At 34.6% G+C, this 18490-nt stretch overlaps 2 protein-coding genes across 2 annotated transcripts; one reads left to right on the top strand and one right to left on the bottom strand.

Annotated features, from left to right (window-relative positions):
- Positions 1-153: 153 nt before the first annotated feature.
- Positions 154-17648, bottom strand: LOC125646368 (macrophage mannose receptor 1-like). The gene is made up of 10 exons (XM_056142037.1): positions 17567-17648; positions 17267-17355; positions 17058-17163; positions 16712-16940; positions 16234-16271; positions 3069-3185; positions 2748-2836; positions 2507-2612; positions 2144-2366; positions 154-248 (listed from the first exon to the last, which is right to left on the bottom strand). The coding sequence occupies exons 1-10, from the start codon at positions 17607-17609 to the stop codon at positions 215-217; spliced, it is 1074 nt and encodes a 357-aa protein (XP_055998012.1). The 5' UTR covers positions 17610-17648; the 3' UTR covers positions 154-214.
- On the top strand, positions 4261-6310 carry LOC130047443 (lectin BRA-3-like). The gene is made up of 5 exons (XM_056142517.1): positions 4261-4307; positions 4490-4578; positions 4676-4781; positions 4898-5126; positions 6207-6310. The coding sequence occupies exons 1-5, from the start codon at positions 4265-4267 to the stop codon at positions 6238-6240; spliced, it is 501 nt and encodes a 166-aa protein (XP_055998492.1). The 5' UTR covers positions 4261-4264; the 3' UTR covers positions 6241-6310.
- Positions 17649-18490: the final 842 nt, after the last annotated feature.

Raw genomic sequence — 18490 nt, 5'->3', positions numbered from 1 at the left:
GCTATGTAAACAACATTCAAATTAATCTCAAAATAATTACAACAATATTTCAAACTACTCTACCATTCCATAACATCCAGCTTCTCTTAAATCTGTCATTTTTATTCTTTTTGTAAAAGAAGTAATAAACTGATTTGTTAAGAAGAAATGAGTGGATTTGTTAATTATTTATTGAACACATTCAAAACATACAATATAAGTTAGAGTAGAGACTTTATACAGCATGGCGTACGTGAATCTCAGCAACACTACAAAACAATAGAATTAACACATTATATATACATTCTATCGTATGGATATAAGCGGTAGTTAATAAAGAAAACAAGCCCATGACTGTTAATGATAATTATTAAAAGATAACTTAATTTTCTTGGTTTCCTAAACTTAAAATTCCTAAGAAATATTCAAATAACAATTTCATATTTACTACTGTACTTTTCAAAAATGTCAAAACAAATTTGTTAAGAATATAAGCGATGCATGTAAACATAGTTTTTATAGGTAAGAGGAATTCCAATATGCCTCTTTGTTTTCTTTATGTATCGGAATCCTGTTATAGATTTTCAGTTTAAAATTAGAGGCTCTCAGTGAGAATATTTCTTATCAATTGCACATGTATAATTACCTGTAGGTACAATTTTAGCGGACTGATTTGATCTCCGCCGATAATTGATCATAGATCATCAGAAGAAAGGGAACAATACCTACTTTGTGAATATTCAGATACAATGTCTCTAAATGCTAAATTCTCGGTTAACCGACCACCCCTCCAAACCAGCGGGTTTTTTTTTATATAAAGATATATATATATATATATATATATATATATATATATATATATATATATAAAAGCACTGAAAAGGCCAAGACACTGTTGGTTATTTAAAACTCGAATTTTCGACGCAACCCGCGTCTTTATCAAGAGACATATATTACATAAACAAATAACACACAAAAACGACAAGTATCGATAAACTATATATATATATATATATATATATATATAGAGAGAGAGAGAGAGAGAGAGAGAGAGAGAGAGAGAGAGAGAGAGAGAATGAATTTGAAAAAACAATGTTTTTTTCCAAATTCCACCAGAGAGCGGAAGTGCTTTGGAATAAATGAAATCTCTCTCTCTCTCTCTCTCTCTCTCTCTCTCTCTCTCTCTCTCTCTCTCTCTCTCTCTCTATCACACGTCATGAGAAGAAATTGGGTTTATGAAATATGAAATTCATATTTATTTCTTTGTCGAAATGCGCATCTGGTGCATCAAAATTAGTACCGTATAAGTTTTACATTATGACCCCTGGATCGAAGCCTTTGCTGGTGGACTGTTAGTCCCCGAGGGTCTCTACAGCCCCGTAGCTAAGTACTTCGTTACTAGCTTGAAAATACGCCCTATAATAGCTCTAAAACATTATTGTTATTCCGGATTTCAAACATGTCGGTTGAGCATCACTGAAGAGACATTATTTGTCGAAATGTGCATCTGGTGTATCAAAATTGTTACCGTATAAGTTTTACATTTTAACATTTGGGTAATCAATATCGATAACAAAATGGCAGTGATTCAATACCATTTCCAACAATTTATAGTTATGAAACAAAAAATCAATGATATATGTTCAATAAAATGATAATTAAATGTCCAATGGCCACCAAACGTACCCGAGTAAATCTACTAATACAGTAATGAAACTTTTACTCCACTAATATCCCCAATGCCCGCGTCTTAAAACACTTCCTTTCATCATTGCTTGAGTAGAACGTTTCATGGCCTAACCCTTTGGTTCTCAATTATAGGTGTCTTAATACATCAATTTGACCCAACCTTTATCTTAACACACCAACTTTAGCTTCCCCTTATTGGTAAAGGTCTTGCCACTTCAACTTAAATCCCCTTGGTTTGAATTTACCTTCACCGCGTACGTTTATACCTAGTTGGTTTGAATTTCTAATTTGGTTTCTATAGAAGAAATGAAGAATATTCTGGAAATTCCTTTTACACAGTAAATAAAATACCAACGAAAGAGAATTAGAATGATGATGGAACTACTTGGATCAGAAAAGCAAGCCCGTCTCTTAAGCTCAGGTGACTTCCATCAAAATGAAACTAGTGAAATGGAAGAGAATGAATAAAACCTACGCCATTTCACATATATAATTGTTGAGATCGGTGCAAGGATCATCTGTCCACGTCATTACATAGCCTGGTTCATTTCGAAAGACCACACAATTTTCGTTTCCATATCTGTTGTTAGGCTGGATGGTACCCCAGTTGGTATAGGTAGCAGTTTTACCGGAGGATATCCAAACAAATGTATCTTCTTCGACGATATCAGTTAAACCGATGTAGAAACCATTGTATCCTAATATGTAGACAAAGTTATCAATATGTAAGTGAATTCAAATAGGAATATCAAATATTTCATTGTGACAAGGGCATTACATTACATTCTTTTTAAATAGAAATATTTGCTCTTGGAATAAACATTGAGGAATCACAAACCAGACTGTTTGACGGGGTTTTCAAGAAATTTCTGTGTCGCGACATCGTCCACTGTGGCCAAAGACGCAGTCCTGCCATACTGAGAACCAATTGCTTGGCAGAGTTTCTTAAGGAAAAGAAGAGTCTGTGTTATACGTCATCAATTACAGCTTTGAGATTTGTTGCAATCTGTGTTACATGTCATGAATGACGATTCTAGAGTAGATTTAATGTAGGTAAGGACAGAGAAATGGATGTTTACCAATGCTCCGGCAAGCGTCTCGTTGTCTTTGCTGAGGAAGAAACATCTGTCATTGTGTGCACTCCAGTTAGTGGGACAAACAGCGAATACTTCAATCAAAGATTAAAATCATGTAATCATACATGTGTAGGTCTGAAAACAAACCATATACCCTACCTCCCGAAACAGAAACTCAAATGAAACTAAAGGAAACTTTTCCAAGAGTGTGAATATTTGAAAAATGTAGAGTACTTCAAATGAAATTCACTAATGATTAAAATCAAAGAACAGTTTCTGCCATTCTTTAGTACTTGAATAGAATATGCATCCAAATAAACTTACCTGTGGTCAGTGTTGTGAGAAAGATGAGGAGCTGAATATTCATTTTGGACGGTTGATTATTTGTAATCTGTAGAGAAACCAAGTTGGTGCACTTATATAGTGCTGCGATTTTGATAAGAAGTCACGGAGAGAAAGTTTATAGTGTAGAACCTAAAGAAGAACACCATTCACATCTCCTAGGTGGATGAAGACCTTACAATCATCACGTTTAATTTAGTAGGCGTAAGATTTGACTACACGACATTGGGTGAAAGGAAACGAAGATTATCAATATATACTGCATGACAACATGATAACACTGTTTATCATAATCATTACATATTGGGGGAATTTGGTCCCAATTTTGATTTCTTTACAGGAGCAATAAAGGTTTTACGGCGAATTCAAAACGGAATGAAAAATATAACAATGCATGTGGATTTGGATGAATGTAGGACATTAATTTCGAAGTACACAGCATGAACAAATGAAAATCATGTAACTTTCTTAATGAATTATTTTATAATTTCTAGTTGATAATCAGTATATACAATGTGTCGCAGTAATACTTGTATTTAGATACCTCTGTGAGCATACTGTAACTCTCCCAGTCATTCACTGTTTGCAGTTGTACGACCTGCGAGACTAGTTTGCTGAATTAGAGGCACCACCAACTTAAGGCAAAAAGCATCAAATTTAGATTTTTAATTCCGTTTCCATGACTTTAAGATATCTTACGTTGATGAGTTGTATCTGTGGATATAAAACCCCCAGAAACAGAATAATGTTTAAAACCTTTATTTAAGAAACGTGATGTAGATTATTTCGTTAATTTCATTTTTCTAATCTTATTTTATTTGAACCACTCTATAGTATAAATTGGTATTTTTGTTTTAAAAAGAGTTTCACTAGTGCACCATTTGCTTTATAAGTGGGTGAACCAAATCACGAAAACTAGAATATATGATATTTCAGTTTCCACTAACGAGAAAGAATTGCATATCTAGATTATCTGAAACATGCATCACGTATAGGTAGTGGACACGACGTCTTGACAATGTTCTAAATTGTGATCTTTCTCCGTCAACATAGTCCTGTTTGATTAGGTTCTGTTTCCTTACCTTTCTTCACGAACCTCAAATCTTATCAAAATTACACCACTATATAAAAGCAAGAAATTGCTTTCTCTGCAGATCATTATTAATCAACCTTCCAAAATGAATATCCAGCTCCTCATCTTTCTCGCAGCACTGACCACAGGTACGTTTAGAAGGATGCTAATTGTATCATTATTAGTATAAACGTTTTACCGCAATAAAGAAAGGGGTACCGGGGAAATCGGAGATCACAGGTTACTAATCAATTTCTCTGCTTTTTCAAATTACTAAGAAAGATAAAAAATATTCAATTCTGCCTACTAACAATTCTGAACTCTCTTCTAGTGTTCGCTGCCTGTCCTTCACACTGGTCTGGACATAGGAACAAATGTTACTTCTTCAGTAGAGACAATGAGACGTTTTCGGACGCTCTGGTAAATATCCGTTATTCTCTTTCTATAAAAGACATTATTTCAAAGACCTTGATTAATGCCTTCATGCGTGTAGAATGACGTCATCGCTTTCTTGCAGATACTCTGTGAAATGCTAGGAGTCCAGTACCGTAGACCTGCCTCCATTGCCACCATAGATAGCGCCAACACACAGAAATATCTGGCAAACCTGATTAGGCACTCCGGTATGTCCATCTCCATCCAAAACCCAAACAGATACCTTTTCCCTTGTGATTGATATACATTAAGATAGACTCAAAACTATAAGTTTACTCTACTCTGTCGTTCCATTACATTCCAGGATCTACTGCTTACTATATTGGTGTCAACGATATTGTCAACGAGGGCGAATTTGTATGGATTTCTTCTGGACAGAATGCCACTTATTTGAACTGGGGTCCCGACCAGCCCAACAACCGATGGGGAAATGAAAATTGTGTTGTCATTAGATACGATCCAGGTCAAGGGTTTGACATGACGTGGTCAGATGACCCCTGCACTGATCTGAACACGTATATCTGCGAAATGCCGTATGTTTTCATTTTTGTTTTATCACATTACATCCTTCAAGGATTTATGTATGGAAATATTGATATCATTTACATCTCATGATGTTGATATAGTCTTACTTAAAATAGTAAGCATGCAAGGTGAAGATAACGAACAGTGATCAATTTCATAACTCCTATAAACAATACAAAATAGATAGTTCGGAAAACACGGACCCCTGGACACACCAGAGGTGGGATCAGGTGCCTAGGTGGAGTAAGCATCCCCTGTTGACCGGTCACACCTGCCGTGAGCCCTATATCCTGATCAGGCAAACGGAGTTATCTGCAGTCAAAATCAGTGTGCCAAGAACGGCTTAACAATCGGTATGAAACACGTCAGACAGCATTTGACCCAATGCGAGGTTGTACTGACGAAGTAGGTCGTTATAACAACCATAGAATTTGCGAAATGCTGACTTCAATCGAGACTGTTGAAATCCCTGTACCATCAACTTGTTTGTCAGTAGCTTACCTCGATTTAAAAACTGACTAAACCCAGAACAAGCTCTTGCATATCGAATCAATTGAGATATATAAACACCATATGCAGTGACCGGTCACACCCGCCGTGAGCCCTATATCTCGAGCCCAGTCGATTATTTTACAGGTACCCCAGGTTGATTACATATTCTTAATTTTGTCGGAGGCAGTTGCAGACGATATAAGTTTGATATTCTTGAATAAATCTGGTGAAATAAAGCAGCTTCTTGTATCTGTAGTAATACACAATTATTATCTTTGAATTTAAATGTTCAACGCTTTGATTCAGGATATTACTTTTCACTAAAATCGTTCCAACTTTACCATTATATCGCTTTATTCTTTCTAAATGCTTGATGTCGGACATAATGATTGTTATTCCATCATAGCACCATGAACACCAAAGTGGATTCCGTGAATTATCATGGTACATGTATATCGACTTCGTGGATTATCGCTGTTTTATAAGTTTTATTGCATCGTAAAATGTTGTTAAGATTTCTGTAGGAGTTTCTAAGAAGTGATACACATCTTGCAGCTTAGAAATAAAGCTATTCACATGTTTTCTTTGTATTGTAGTGCTGCTGAGATTCACATTCCGGTTGTTGGATAAAGAGTAATGCATTATTGTTGTATTTTGTGTGTTATATGTATATACTGTACAAATAAATTATCTTATTTTTTGTCTGCTAAATCTTTAAAAAATATGATATTTATTCACATAATGTCAAATAATTCTTTTCAAGAATGATTATACCTGAAAAAGGTATTCAAATAGAAAAGTCAAACTGATTAGAGGTTAAGTAAGATTCATAAAGATTGAATAGAGGTAAAGAAGAATTGTTACAAATTAACAGTAAATGTATTCTGAGAGAAGGCAATCAACAGTTCATACGTATTGACAATGGGAATTCGATAGTGCATATATATTGACACACGATAATCGACTGTCATAGAAATTGAGAGCAGACATTCAACTGTTGTACAGATTGAGACAAGAGAATTAACTGTCATACAGAATGAGATAAGAAAATCAACAGGCATACAGATTGAGATAAGACAATCAACAGGCATACAGAATGAGACAAAATAATCAACTCTCATACAGAATGAGACAAAATAACCAACTCTCATACAGAATGAGACAAAATAATCAACTCTCATACAGAATGAGATAAAATAATCAACTGTCATACAGAATGAGACAAAATAATCAACTCTTGTACAGAATGAGATAAGATAATCAACTATCATACAGATTGAGACAAGATAATCAACAGTGATACAGATTGAGATAAGACAATCAACTGTCATACAGATTGAGACAATATAATCAACTGTCATACCGATTGAGACAAGATAATCAACTGTCATACAGAATGAGATAAGATAATCAACTGTCATACAGATTGAGACAATATAATCAACTGTCACACAGATTGAGACAAGATAATCAACTGTCATACAGATTGAGACAATATAATCAACTGTCATACAGATTGAGACAAGATAATCAACTGTCATACAGAATGAAATAAGACAATCAACTGTCATACAGACTGAGACGATATAATCAACAGTCATACATAATGAGATAAGACAATTAACAGTCATACAGATTGAGACAAGATAATCAACTGTCATACAGATTGCGACAAGATAATCAACTGTCACACAGATTGAGACAAGATAATTAACAGTCATACATAATGAGATAAGACAATCAACTGTCATACAGAATGAGATAAGACAATCAATTGTCATACAGATTGAGACGATATAATCAACAGTCATACATAATGAGATAAGACAATTAACAGTCATACAGATTGAGACAAGATAATCAACTGTCATACAGATTGAGAGAAAATAATCAACAGTCATACAGATTGAGACAAGATAATCAACTCTAATAAAGATTGAGACATGATAATCAACAGTCATACATAATGAGATAAGACAATTAACAGTCATACAGATTGAGACAATATAATCAACTGTCATACAGATTGAGACAAAATAATTAACTGTCATACAGATTGATATAATATAATCAACAGTCATACAGATTGAAACAACATAATCAACTGTCATACAGAATGCGACAAACTAATCAACAGTCATACAGATTGAGACAAGATAATCAACAGTCATACAGATTGAGACAAACTAATCAACAGCCATACAGATTGAGACAAGATAATCAACTGTCATACAGATTGAGACAAGATAATCAACAGTCATACAGATTGAGACAAACTAATCAACAAACATACAGAATGGGATAAGATAATCAACTGTCATACAGATTGAGACAAGATAATCAATAGTCATAGAGATTGAGACAAGATAATCAACAGTCATACAGATTGAGACAAAAGAATCAAAAGTCATACAGATTGAGACAAGATAATCAACAGTAATACAGATTGAGATAAGACAATCAACTGTAAAACATTTTGAGACAAAAAAATCAACTGTCATACAGTTTGAGACAAGATAATCAACTGTCACACAGATTGAGATAAGATAATCAACAGTCATACAGAATGAGATAAGACAACCAACTGTCATACAGTTTGAGACAAGATAATCAACAGTCATAGAGATTGAGACAAAATAATCAACTGTCATACAGTTTGAGACAAGATAATCAACAGTCAAAGAGATTGAGACAAAATAATCAACTGTCATACAGTTTGAGACAAGATAATCAACAGTCATACAGATTGAGACAAGATTATCAACAGTCATACAGATTGAGATAAGATAATCAACAATCATACAGAATGGGATAAGATAATCAACTGTCATACAGATTGAGACAAGATAATCAACTGTCATACAGAATGAGACAAGATAATCAACTGTCATACAGATTGAGACAAAATAATCAACTGTCATACAGAATGAGACAAGATAATCAACAGTCATACAGATTGAGACAAGATAATTAACAGTCATACAGATTGAGTCAAAATAATCAACTGTCATACAGAATGAGACAAGATAATCAACAGTCATACAGATTGAGACAGGATAATCAACTGTCATAGAGAATGAGACAAGATAATCAACAGTCATACAGATTGAGACAAGATAATTAACAGTCATACAGATTGAGATAAGACAATCAACTGTAATACATTTTGAGACAAAATAATCAACTATCATACAGTTTGAGACAAGATAATCAACAGTCATACAGATTGAGACAAGATAATCAACAGTCATACAGATTGAGACAAGATAATTAACAGTCATACAGATTGAGACAAAATAATCAACAGTCATACAGAATGAGACAAGACAATCAACAGTCATACAGATTGAGACAAGATAATTAACAGTCATACAGATTGAGATAAGACAATCAACTGTAATACATTTTGAGACAAAATAATCAACTATCATACAGTTTGAGACAAGATTATCAACAGTCATACAGATTGAGACAAAATAATCAACTGTCATACAGAATGAGACAAGATAATCAACAGTCATACAGATTGAGACAAGATAATTAACAGTCATACAGATTGAGATAAGACAATCAACTGTAATACATTTTGAGACAAAATAATCAACTGTCATACAGTTTGAGACAAGATAATCAACAGTCATAGAGATGGAGACAAAATAATCAACTGTCATACAGTTTGAGACAAGATAATCAACAGTCATAGAGATTGAGACAAAATAATCAACTGTCATACAGTTTGAGACAAGAAAATCAACTGTCATACAAATTGAGACAAGATTCTGCTTCATACTTAGATATTTTATTGAAAGTAGACATTAACGGCAAACTGACGACTCAACTGTATGACAAACGGGATGATTTCAGTTTCTCCATCGTCAATTTCTCATATTTGTGTAGCAATATTCCATTATCACCTGCATATGGTGTTTATATATCTCAACTGATTCGATATGCAAGAGCTTGTTCTGGGTATAGTCAGTTTTTAAATCGAGGTAAGCTACTGACAAACAAGTTGATGGTACAGGGATTTCAACAGTCTCGATTGAAGTCAGCATTTCGTAAATTCTATGGTCGTTATAACGATCTGGTTCGTCAATACAACCTCACATTGGGTCAAATGCTGTCTGACGTGTTTCATACCGATTGTTAAGCCGTTTTTGGCACACTGATTTTGACTGCGGATAACTCCGTTTACCTGATCAGGATATAGGGCTCACGGCGGGTGTGACCGGTCAACAGAGGATGCTTACTCCTCCTAGGCACCTGGCGGCCGTTTCACTAAACGATCGTAGATCGTAAACGTAGACTTAAATGTAAACGTAGCACGTAAGACCGTTTCACTAAAAGTTACGATTTGCGATTTCCGATCAATATTGATCGTAACCCTACGAGTGGTCTAGGGCTATCGTAAGTGCTCCTACATGAACGTAAATGAGCAATATGGCCGCCATGCTGGCCCGCCTGAGATCATTTTGTGGTAGTATTTACCTGACTGAGTTTGTTTATACTTTGGAGGAAGAAAACAATCACAATGACTTGCAGTCTGCTTTTGCACAAAAATATTGTACAGTCCGAGCCCGAATCTTAAATCAATTAGAGTTATCCTTCTTTGTTACGCACGACCACAGAAATGTCAGTCTCACAGGGGTCAAGTCCGTTTTGGGCCCGGGCTCTGTGATACCACAAATAGAGTATAAATTCATTGTATCACAAAGTTCGGGTCCAAAACGGGCCTAGCCCTTGTTACCAGTTTGCTGAAATAAATATAAAGACAATGCAAGAATTCATATTTTATAAAGTGAGGGGGGGGGGGGGGGGGTTAGTCAATATATCAAACTTTGCATGTAATAATAACGAGAACAGATATGGGGAGATAGCTACATATGCCTGCATCACCGTTAGATCACATGTATATTTAACATTAGAGAGGATCCAAGACATTATTCTCATGTTCAGAAATTAAATTTCTTTAGAAACAGTTGATTTAATGATCCGAGACGTTGCGATTCGACGTATTCAGCTTTTTCCCCCCCGTCAGATCAATACCTTTGATGCAACTGACTAACTGCATAATACATGCACATTTTAAGGAAAATATGATAATAAAATGATTTGGTAATGGGAGAGGGGTTAAAATCCCAATTTTGCAAGTGGATTGTTTCTGTAGTTTTATGAAGGTCGTTAGAAATTAAACATACAGACTAGACCTATATGTATACACAGACAAGGGAAGGGTCATTATCGGACCCTTGGGGTTCCGACCCCTTTTTATAAAGTGCACTCCCGTGGGGATCCGGATTAGAATAGGTCCTCAGTACCTCTTGCTTATCGAAGGAGGCGACTAAATGGGGCGGTCCTTCGGATGAGACTGCAAACACTGAGGTCCCGTGTCACAGCAGGTGTACCATGAAAAAGATCCCTCCCTGCCCAATGGCCGTAAGCGCCGAGTATAGGCCTACATTTTATAGCCCTTCACCGGCAATGGTGACGTCTCCATATTAGTGAAAATTTACGAGAGGGACGTTAAACAATATAAAAATCAATCATCATAAAGTGTAATATCAATAATAATTTTTAATAAATGATCTGGATTATACATCATCACGTAAAGACGAAAGTTAGCATATGCTTACATGCCTAAACGGAAAAATATATATATAAAAGACAAACGCATGGGGAAAATAAATTTCAAGTCATTTTAGAGACAAATTGAGCCCATGATTTGTTTGAAATTTATACAAATAAGTGACTAGATATGTCATTAGTGTTACAGCTTATTTTACAACAATGATTTAACGCCGGAGTACGTACATATCCATGGTTTGATGCAGGATAAAATCTCCTATTCTTGTGTGCAATTTTATTTTCATTTATTATTTGCTTTTATCAATATAATTTCATTTTCTTATTCATTTTTTTTAATCCGTTGAACATAGTTTACTTATTGATGGAAATTTGGCTCACATGAGCAGATCGATACATGGCATTTAAAATTCTAAAATGTAAATCTTTTATGTTATTTCTTATATCACCCCCACCCCCATTTTAGTTACATGAAAGTCAATAAAAATTATTCTATCAATTGTTTAAACATTCTAGGAATTTTCTTTACGTTACACTAGAGATCGGGCTCAAAATTTCCATTATTTTTGTTGACAACTTGCATGGGTTACTGCAGACGATAAGGATATGTTTAAAACCATGAGGAAATAATGAATGAATATTTCTTTTCATGGTAGGATTAATTTTAAATCTACCTCCATAGAGAAAAGAGTTCTAAAAAGTCAGACGTAAATCGCAATCGTAAGTGTTACGACTACGATAGGTTTCGTGAAACGCTCGTATACGTGCGAGTCAAATGATCTTAAACGTAATCGTACGTTTACGATCTACGATCGCTTAGTGAAACGGCCGCCTGATCCCACCTCTGGTGTGTCCAGGGGTCCGTGTTTTCCCAACTATCTATTTTGTATTGGTTGTAGGTGTTATGAGATTGATCACTGTTCGTTATCTTCACCGTGCATGTAGTCATGAACAAGAGTTGAAAATATATTTCAAAGAATAGATTAAAACGATTGATATTTCGCACAACCATCAAAATAATTTCGACGTTAAATAAATCCACACATATTTCGGAGTATGAAATGATATTTTTCAGACATGCATAGGTATTTATAAATGCACATTGAAAACAATTTGTAATTAAAAATATATACTACACTACACCAAAATGCACTTTATCATAAGGTGTGAACCGACTACACCAGGTATACAGCGGTGTAATCAAATGAAGCCCATCCATACAGATTGAGAGGAAACAAACGACAGCCATACAGATTGAGAGGAAACAAACGACAGCGATACAGATTGAGACAGGACAGTCGACAGTCATAGTGATTTAAACATGTTAACGAAAATATAAACACATCAAGGTAAAGATTGATGTAAAACTTATACGGTACCAATTTTGATGCACCAGATGCGCATTTCGACAAATAATGTCTCTTCATTGTAGGAGTTATGAGATTGATCACTGTTCGTTATCTTCACCTTGCATGCTCAACCGAAATGTTTGAAATCCGAAATAGCATCACTGAAGAGACATTATTTGTCGAAATGCGCATCTGGTACATCAAAATTGGTACCGTATAAGTTTTACATTATGACCCCTGCGTCGAGACCTCTGCTGGTGGACTGTTAGTCCCCGAAAGTCTCTACAGCCCAGTAGCTAAATACTTCGTTACTAGCTTGAAAATACGGATGTATATTTAATTCCTGTTATAAAATTTAGAAATTCATTTGAATATTAAGGATTATCTCCCTCACACATAGCTCTTATCCTTAGACGAATTTTACTCCACTTTTTAGGCACTCTGTTTTTCCCTAAAATAGCTCTAAAACTTCATTGCTATTTCGGATTGCAAACATTTCGGTTGAGCATCAATGAAGATACGTTATTTGTTGAAATGCGCATCTGGTGCATCAAAATCAATCTTTACCTTCATGTGTTTACATTTTCGTTAACATGTATAAATCACTATGACTGTCGACTGTCCTGTCTCAATCTGTATCGCTGTCGTTTGTTTCCTCTCAATCTCTATGGCTGTCGTTTGTTTCCTCTCAATCTGTATGGTTGGTCTTCATTTCATAACACCGTTATATACCCGGTGTAGTCGGTTCACACCTTATGATAAAGTGCATTTTGGTGTAGTGTAGTATATATTCAATATGAACTTTCAGCAGCTGAGGTGATATTAGTTAGAGAATTAACTATTTTAATGCAAAGAAACTACGAAATAAATGATTACGAGAATATGATATCTTTACTGACAAATTGTTTTCAATGTGCATTTATAAATACCTATGCATGTCTGAAAAATATCATTTCATACTCCAAAATATGTTTGAATTTATTTGACTTCGAAATTATTTTGATGGTTGTGCGAAATATCAATCGTTTTAATCTATTCTTTGAAATATATTTTCAACTCTTGTTAATGACTACATACAATACACTGAAATTATTCTCTAATAATTTAATTCATATTGTATTCTAGTCTCTGATTGATGAAATTTAAATTGAGGAGCGCAGATTATTTTTGTATAACCTGGTTTGGTATGAGGACATACCCCTTGACAACCAGTTGCCGGAACTATTTTTTCTCTCGAAATTTACATTGCAGCACTGTTTTGGGCCTTGCATTTGGAATAGAAAGTCAACGCGTGCAATACGATATTTTGGTTTAATATACATATTTTTTTCTCCTTGTCAATTACCATCTACTTGTACGCAAATCACTGTTGGAAAAGATCTTTCTCTGTGTCATGGTCGAATAATAGGTAAAGCCAAAGATATTATATTCGAATTAATTATTTACCAAGTAAACAGAAGCCTTCTCATTTTGAAATACATTTCTCCTTGGGGAAGGGGGTTGCTTCATTGCTTGATCTGCCTTTCAAAAAAACAATCATACGTCATATTTCATATCAGATGACGTCAGTCACATTGAGCTGTGGATCGCGATTAATCACTTGTTTGTATATTTCTTGTGTCGGACTTACTATTAGCGACAACGTTGCATGCAAGGGTAAGTTTTCATGTAGTCTACTTCAAAGTCGATCTTTAAGGGCAGCAAAATACGCATTGCATTCATAGCCTACACATATTTTCTGTCCCAACGAACTTCAAACTTCACCTTCAATTACTACATTTACAATAATTTGATAAATAGACTCAGAAGAACTAATATTGCTACCTTCACAGCTAGACGCTTCGTCATGCTAAGTGAATCATTTTGCGGCTCAGTTGACTTGTATTTTTCAAAATTTATGTACATTTTAATAAACGAAGGTTAGTACATTTGTCTTTTGCATTAAATTATAATTATAATCTGTTTGACAGTTGATTATCTTATCTCAATCTGTATGACAGTTAATTGTCTTATCTCATTCTGTATGACTGTTGATTGTCATACCTAACTCTGTACGACTGTTGATTATCTTGTCTCAATCTGTGTGACAGTTAATTATCTTGTCTCAATCTGTATGACAGTTAATTATCTTGTCTCAATCTGTATGACAGTTAATTATCTTGTCTCAATCTGTATGACAGTTAATTATCTTGTCTCAATATGTATGACAGTTAATTATCTTGTCTCAATATGTATGACAGTTAATTATCTTGTCTCAATCTGTATGACAGTTAATTATCTTATCTCATTCTGTATGACGGTTGATTATCTTGTCTCAATCTGTATGACAGTTGATTATCTTGTCTCAATCTGCATGATTGTTGATTATTTTGTCTCACTCTGTATGACACTTAATTGTCTTATCTCAAACTGTATGACTGTTAATTGTCTTATCTCATTCTGTATGACTGTTGATTATCTTGTCTCAATCTGTATGACAGTTAATTATCATATCTCATTCTGTATGACAGTCAATTATCTTATCTCAATCTGTATGACAGTTGATTATCTTATCTCATTCTGTATGACAGATAATTATCTTGTCTCTATCTGTATGACAGTTAATTATCTTTTCTCAATCTGTATGACAGTTAATTATCTTGTCTCAATCCGTATGACAGTTAATTATCTTGTCTCAAAATGTATTACAGTTGATTATCTTGTCTCAATCTCTATGACAGTTGATTATCTTATCTCATTCTGTATGACAGTTAATTATCTTGTCTCAAAATGTATTACAGTTGATTATCTTGTCTCAATCTGTATGACTGTTGATTATCTTATCTCATTCTGTATGACAGTTAATTATCTTGTCTCAATCTGTATGACTGTTGATTATCTTATCTCATTCTGTATGACAGTTGATTGTCTTGTCTCATTCTGTGTGACAGTTAATTATCTTGTCTCAATTTCTATGACAGTCATTTATCTTATCTCATTCTGTATGACAGTTGATTGTCTTGTCTCAATCTGTATGATTGTTGGTTGTCTTATCTCATTCTGTATGACCGTTGATTGTCTTGTCACATTCTGTATGACAGTTGATTGTCTTGTCTCAATCTGTATGACAGTTGATTTTCTTGCCTCAATCTGTATGACAGTTGAATGTCTGCTCTCAATTTCTATGACAGTCGATTATCGTGTGTCTATATGTATGCGCTATCGAACTCCCATTGTCAATACGTATGAACTGTTGATTGCCTTCTCTCAGAATACATTTACTGTTAATTTGTAACAGTTCTTCTTTACCTCTATTCAATCTTCATGAATCTTACTTAACCTCTAATCAGTTTGACTTTTCTATTTGAATACCTTTTTCTGGTATAATCATTCTTGAAAATAATTATTTGACATTATGTGAATAAATACCATATTCTTTAAAGATTTAGCAGACAAAAAATAAGATAATTTATTTGTACAGTATATACATATAACACACAAAATACAATAATAATGCATTACTCTTTATCCAACAATCGGAATGTGAATCTCAGCAGCACTACAATACAAAAAAAACCATGTGACTAGCTTTATTTCTAAGCTGCAAGATGTGTATCACTTCTTAGAAACTCCTACAGAAATATTAACAACATTTTACGATGCAATAAAACTTATAAAACAGTGATAGTCCATGAAGTCAATATACATGTACCATGATAATTCACGGAATCCACATTGGTGTTGATGATGCTATGATGAAATAACAATCATTATGTCCGACATCAAGCATTTAGAAAGAATAAAGCGATATAATGGTAAAGTTAGAACGGTTTTAGTGAAACGTAATATCCTGAATCAAAGCATTGAAAATCTTAATTCAGAGATGATAATTGTGTATTACTACAGATACAAGAAGCTGCTTTATTTCACCAGATTTATTCAAGAATATCAAACTTTATCGTCTGCAACTGCCTCCGACAAAATCAAGAATCTGTAATCAACCTGGGGTACCTGTAAAATAATCGACTGGGCTCGAGATATAGGGTTCACGGCGGGTGTGACCGGTCGACATGCGATGCGTACTAGTTTTAGTAAGACGATATCAACATCATGAGATGTAAATGATATTAATATTTCCATACATAAATCCTTGAAGGATGTAGTATGATAAAACAAAAGTGAAAACATACGGCATTTCGCAGATATACGTGTTCAGATCAGTACAGGGGTCATCTGACCACGTCATGTCAAACCCTTGACCTGGATCGTTTCTAATGACAACACAATTTTCATTTCCCCATCGGTTGTTGGGCTGGTCGGGACCCCAGTTCAAATAAGTAGCATTCTGTCCAGAAGAAATCCATACAAATTCACCCTCGTTGACAATATCGTTGACACCAATATAGTAAGCATTAGATCCTGGAATGTAATGGAACGACAGAGTAGAGTACAATTATAGTTTTGAGTCGATCTTAATGTATATCAATCACAAGGAAAAAAGTATCTGTTTTGGGTTTTGAATGGAGATGGACATACCGGAGTGCCTAATCAGGTTGGCCAGATATTTTTGTGTGTTGGCGCCATCTATGGTGGCAATGGAGGCAGGTCTACGGTACTGAGCTCCTAGCATTTCACAGAGTATCTGCAAGAAAGCGATGACGTCATTCTACACGCATGAAGACATTTATCAAGGACGATTATCTTTGAAATAATGTCTTTTGTAGAAAGAGTTAACGGATATTTACCAGAGCGTCCGAAAACGTCTCATTGTCTCTACTGAAGAAGTAACATTTGTCCCTATGTCCAGACCAATGTGCAGGACAGGCAGCGAACACTAGAAGAAAGTTCAGAATTGTTAGTAGGCAGAACTGAACATAAAATTTATTTATTTCTAATCTTTCTTAGTAATTTGAAAAAGCAAACAGAAAAATTTATTAGCAAGCTGTGATCTCCAATTTATCCGGTCCCTGATAATTTAAGGCTCTTTTTATTGCGGTAAAATGCTGATACTAATGATGATACAATCAACATCCTTATAAACATACCTGTGGTCAGCGCTGCGAGAAAGATGAGGAGCTGGATATTCATTTTGGACGGTGGATTAATAATGATCTGCAGAGAAAGCAATTTCTTGCTTTTATATACTGGTGTAATTTTGATAAGATTTTAGGTTCGTGAAGAAAGGTAAGGAAATAGAACATAATCAAACAGGACTGTGTTGACGGAGAAAGATCACAATGTAGAACATTGTCAAGACGTCATGTCCACTACCTATACGTGATGTACGTTTCAGATTATCTAAATATGCAATTCTTTCTCGTTAGTGGAAACTGAAATATCATACATGTATATTCTAGTTTTCGTGATTTGGTTCACCGACTTTCACCCACGTACAAAGCAAATGGTGCACTAGTAAATTTGTTTTAAAAAATACCAATTTATACCATGTAGAGTAGTGCAAATAAAATATCTTTAGACAAATAAAATTAACGAAATAGTCTGCATTACGTTTCTTAAGTAAAGGTGCGAAACATTATTCTGTTTCACGGTTTTTTATATCCACAAATACAACTCATCAACGTAGGATATGTTAAAGTCATGGAAACGGAATTAAAAACCCCAAATCTGATGCTTTTTGCCTTCAGCTGGTGGTGCCTCTAATTCAGCAAAATATTCTAGCAGGACGTACAACTGCAAACAGTGAATGACTGCGAGAGCTACAGTATGCTCACAGAGGTATCTAAATACAAGTATTACTGATTATCAACTAGAAATTATAAAATAATTCAACAAGAAAGTTACATGATTTTCATTTCTTCATGCTGTGTACTTCGAAATTAATGTCCTACATTCATCTGAACCCACATGCATTGTTATATTTTTCATTCCGTATTGAATTCGCCGTAAAACCTTTATTGCTCCTGTAAAGAAATCAAAATTGGGACCAAATTCCCCCAATATGTAATAAT

The sequence above is a fragment of the Ostrea edulis genome, chromosome 6 (assembly GCF_947568905.1).
Source record: "Ostrea edulis chromosome 6, xbOstEdul1.1, whole genome shotgun sequence".
In the NCBI taxonomy this organism is placed as follows: domain Eukaryota; kingdom Metazoa; phylum Mollusca; class Bivalvia; order Ostreida; family Ostreidae; genus Ostrea; species Ostrea edulis.
Note: the sequence above shows the minus strand (reverse complement) of the source record. Positions and strands in the feature narration are given on the sequence as shown.

What these genes read in the sequence shown, in the direction of transcription:
- LOC130047443 (XM_056142517.1), top strand. Translation starts at nt 4,265, where the DNA reads ATGAATATCCAGCTCCTCATCTTTCTCGCAGCACTGACCACAG. An exon ending in TCTCGCAGCACTGACCACAG is followed by an intron (nt 4,308 to 4,489) that starts GTACGTTTAGAA and finishes ACTCTCTTCTAG; the next exon opens with TGTTCGCTGCCTGTCCTTCA. An exon ending in AAACCTGATTAGGCACTCCG is followed by an intron (nt 4,782 to 4,897) that starts GTATGTCCATCT and finishes ATTACATTCCAG; the next exon opens with GATCTACTGCTTACTATATT.
- LOC125646368 (XM_056142037.1), bottom strand. Translation starts at nt 17,609, where the DNA reads ATGAATATCCAGCTCCTCATCTTTCTCGCAGCGCTGACCACAG. An exon ending in TCTCGCAGCGCTGACCACAG is followed by an intron (nt 17,356 to 17,566) that starts GTATGTTTATAA and finishes ACTTTCTTCTAG; the next exon opens with TGTTCGCTGCCTGTCCTGCA. An exon ending in AATTATATATGTGAAATGGC is followed by an intron (nt 249 to 2,143) that starts GTAGGTTTTATT and finishes ATTGTTTTGTAG; the next exon opens with TGTTGCTGAGATTCACGTAC.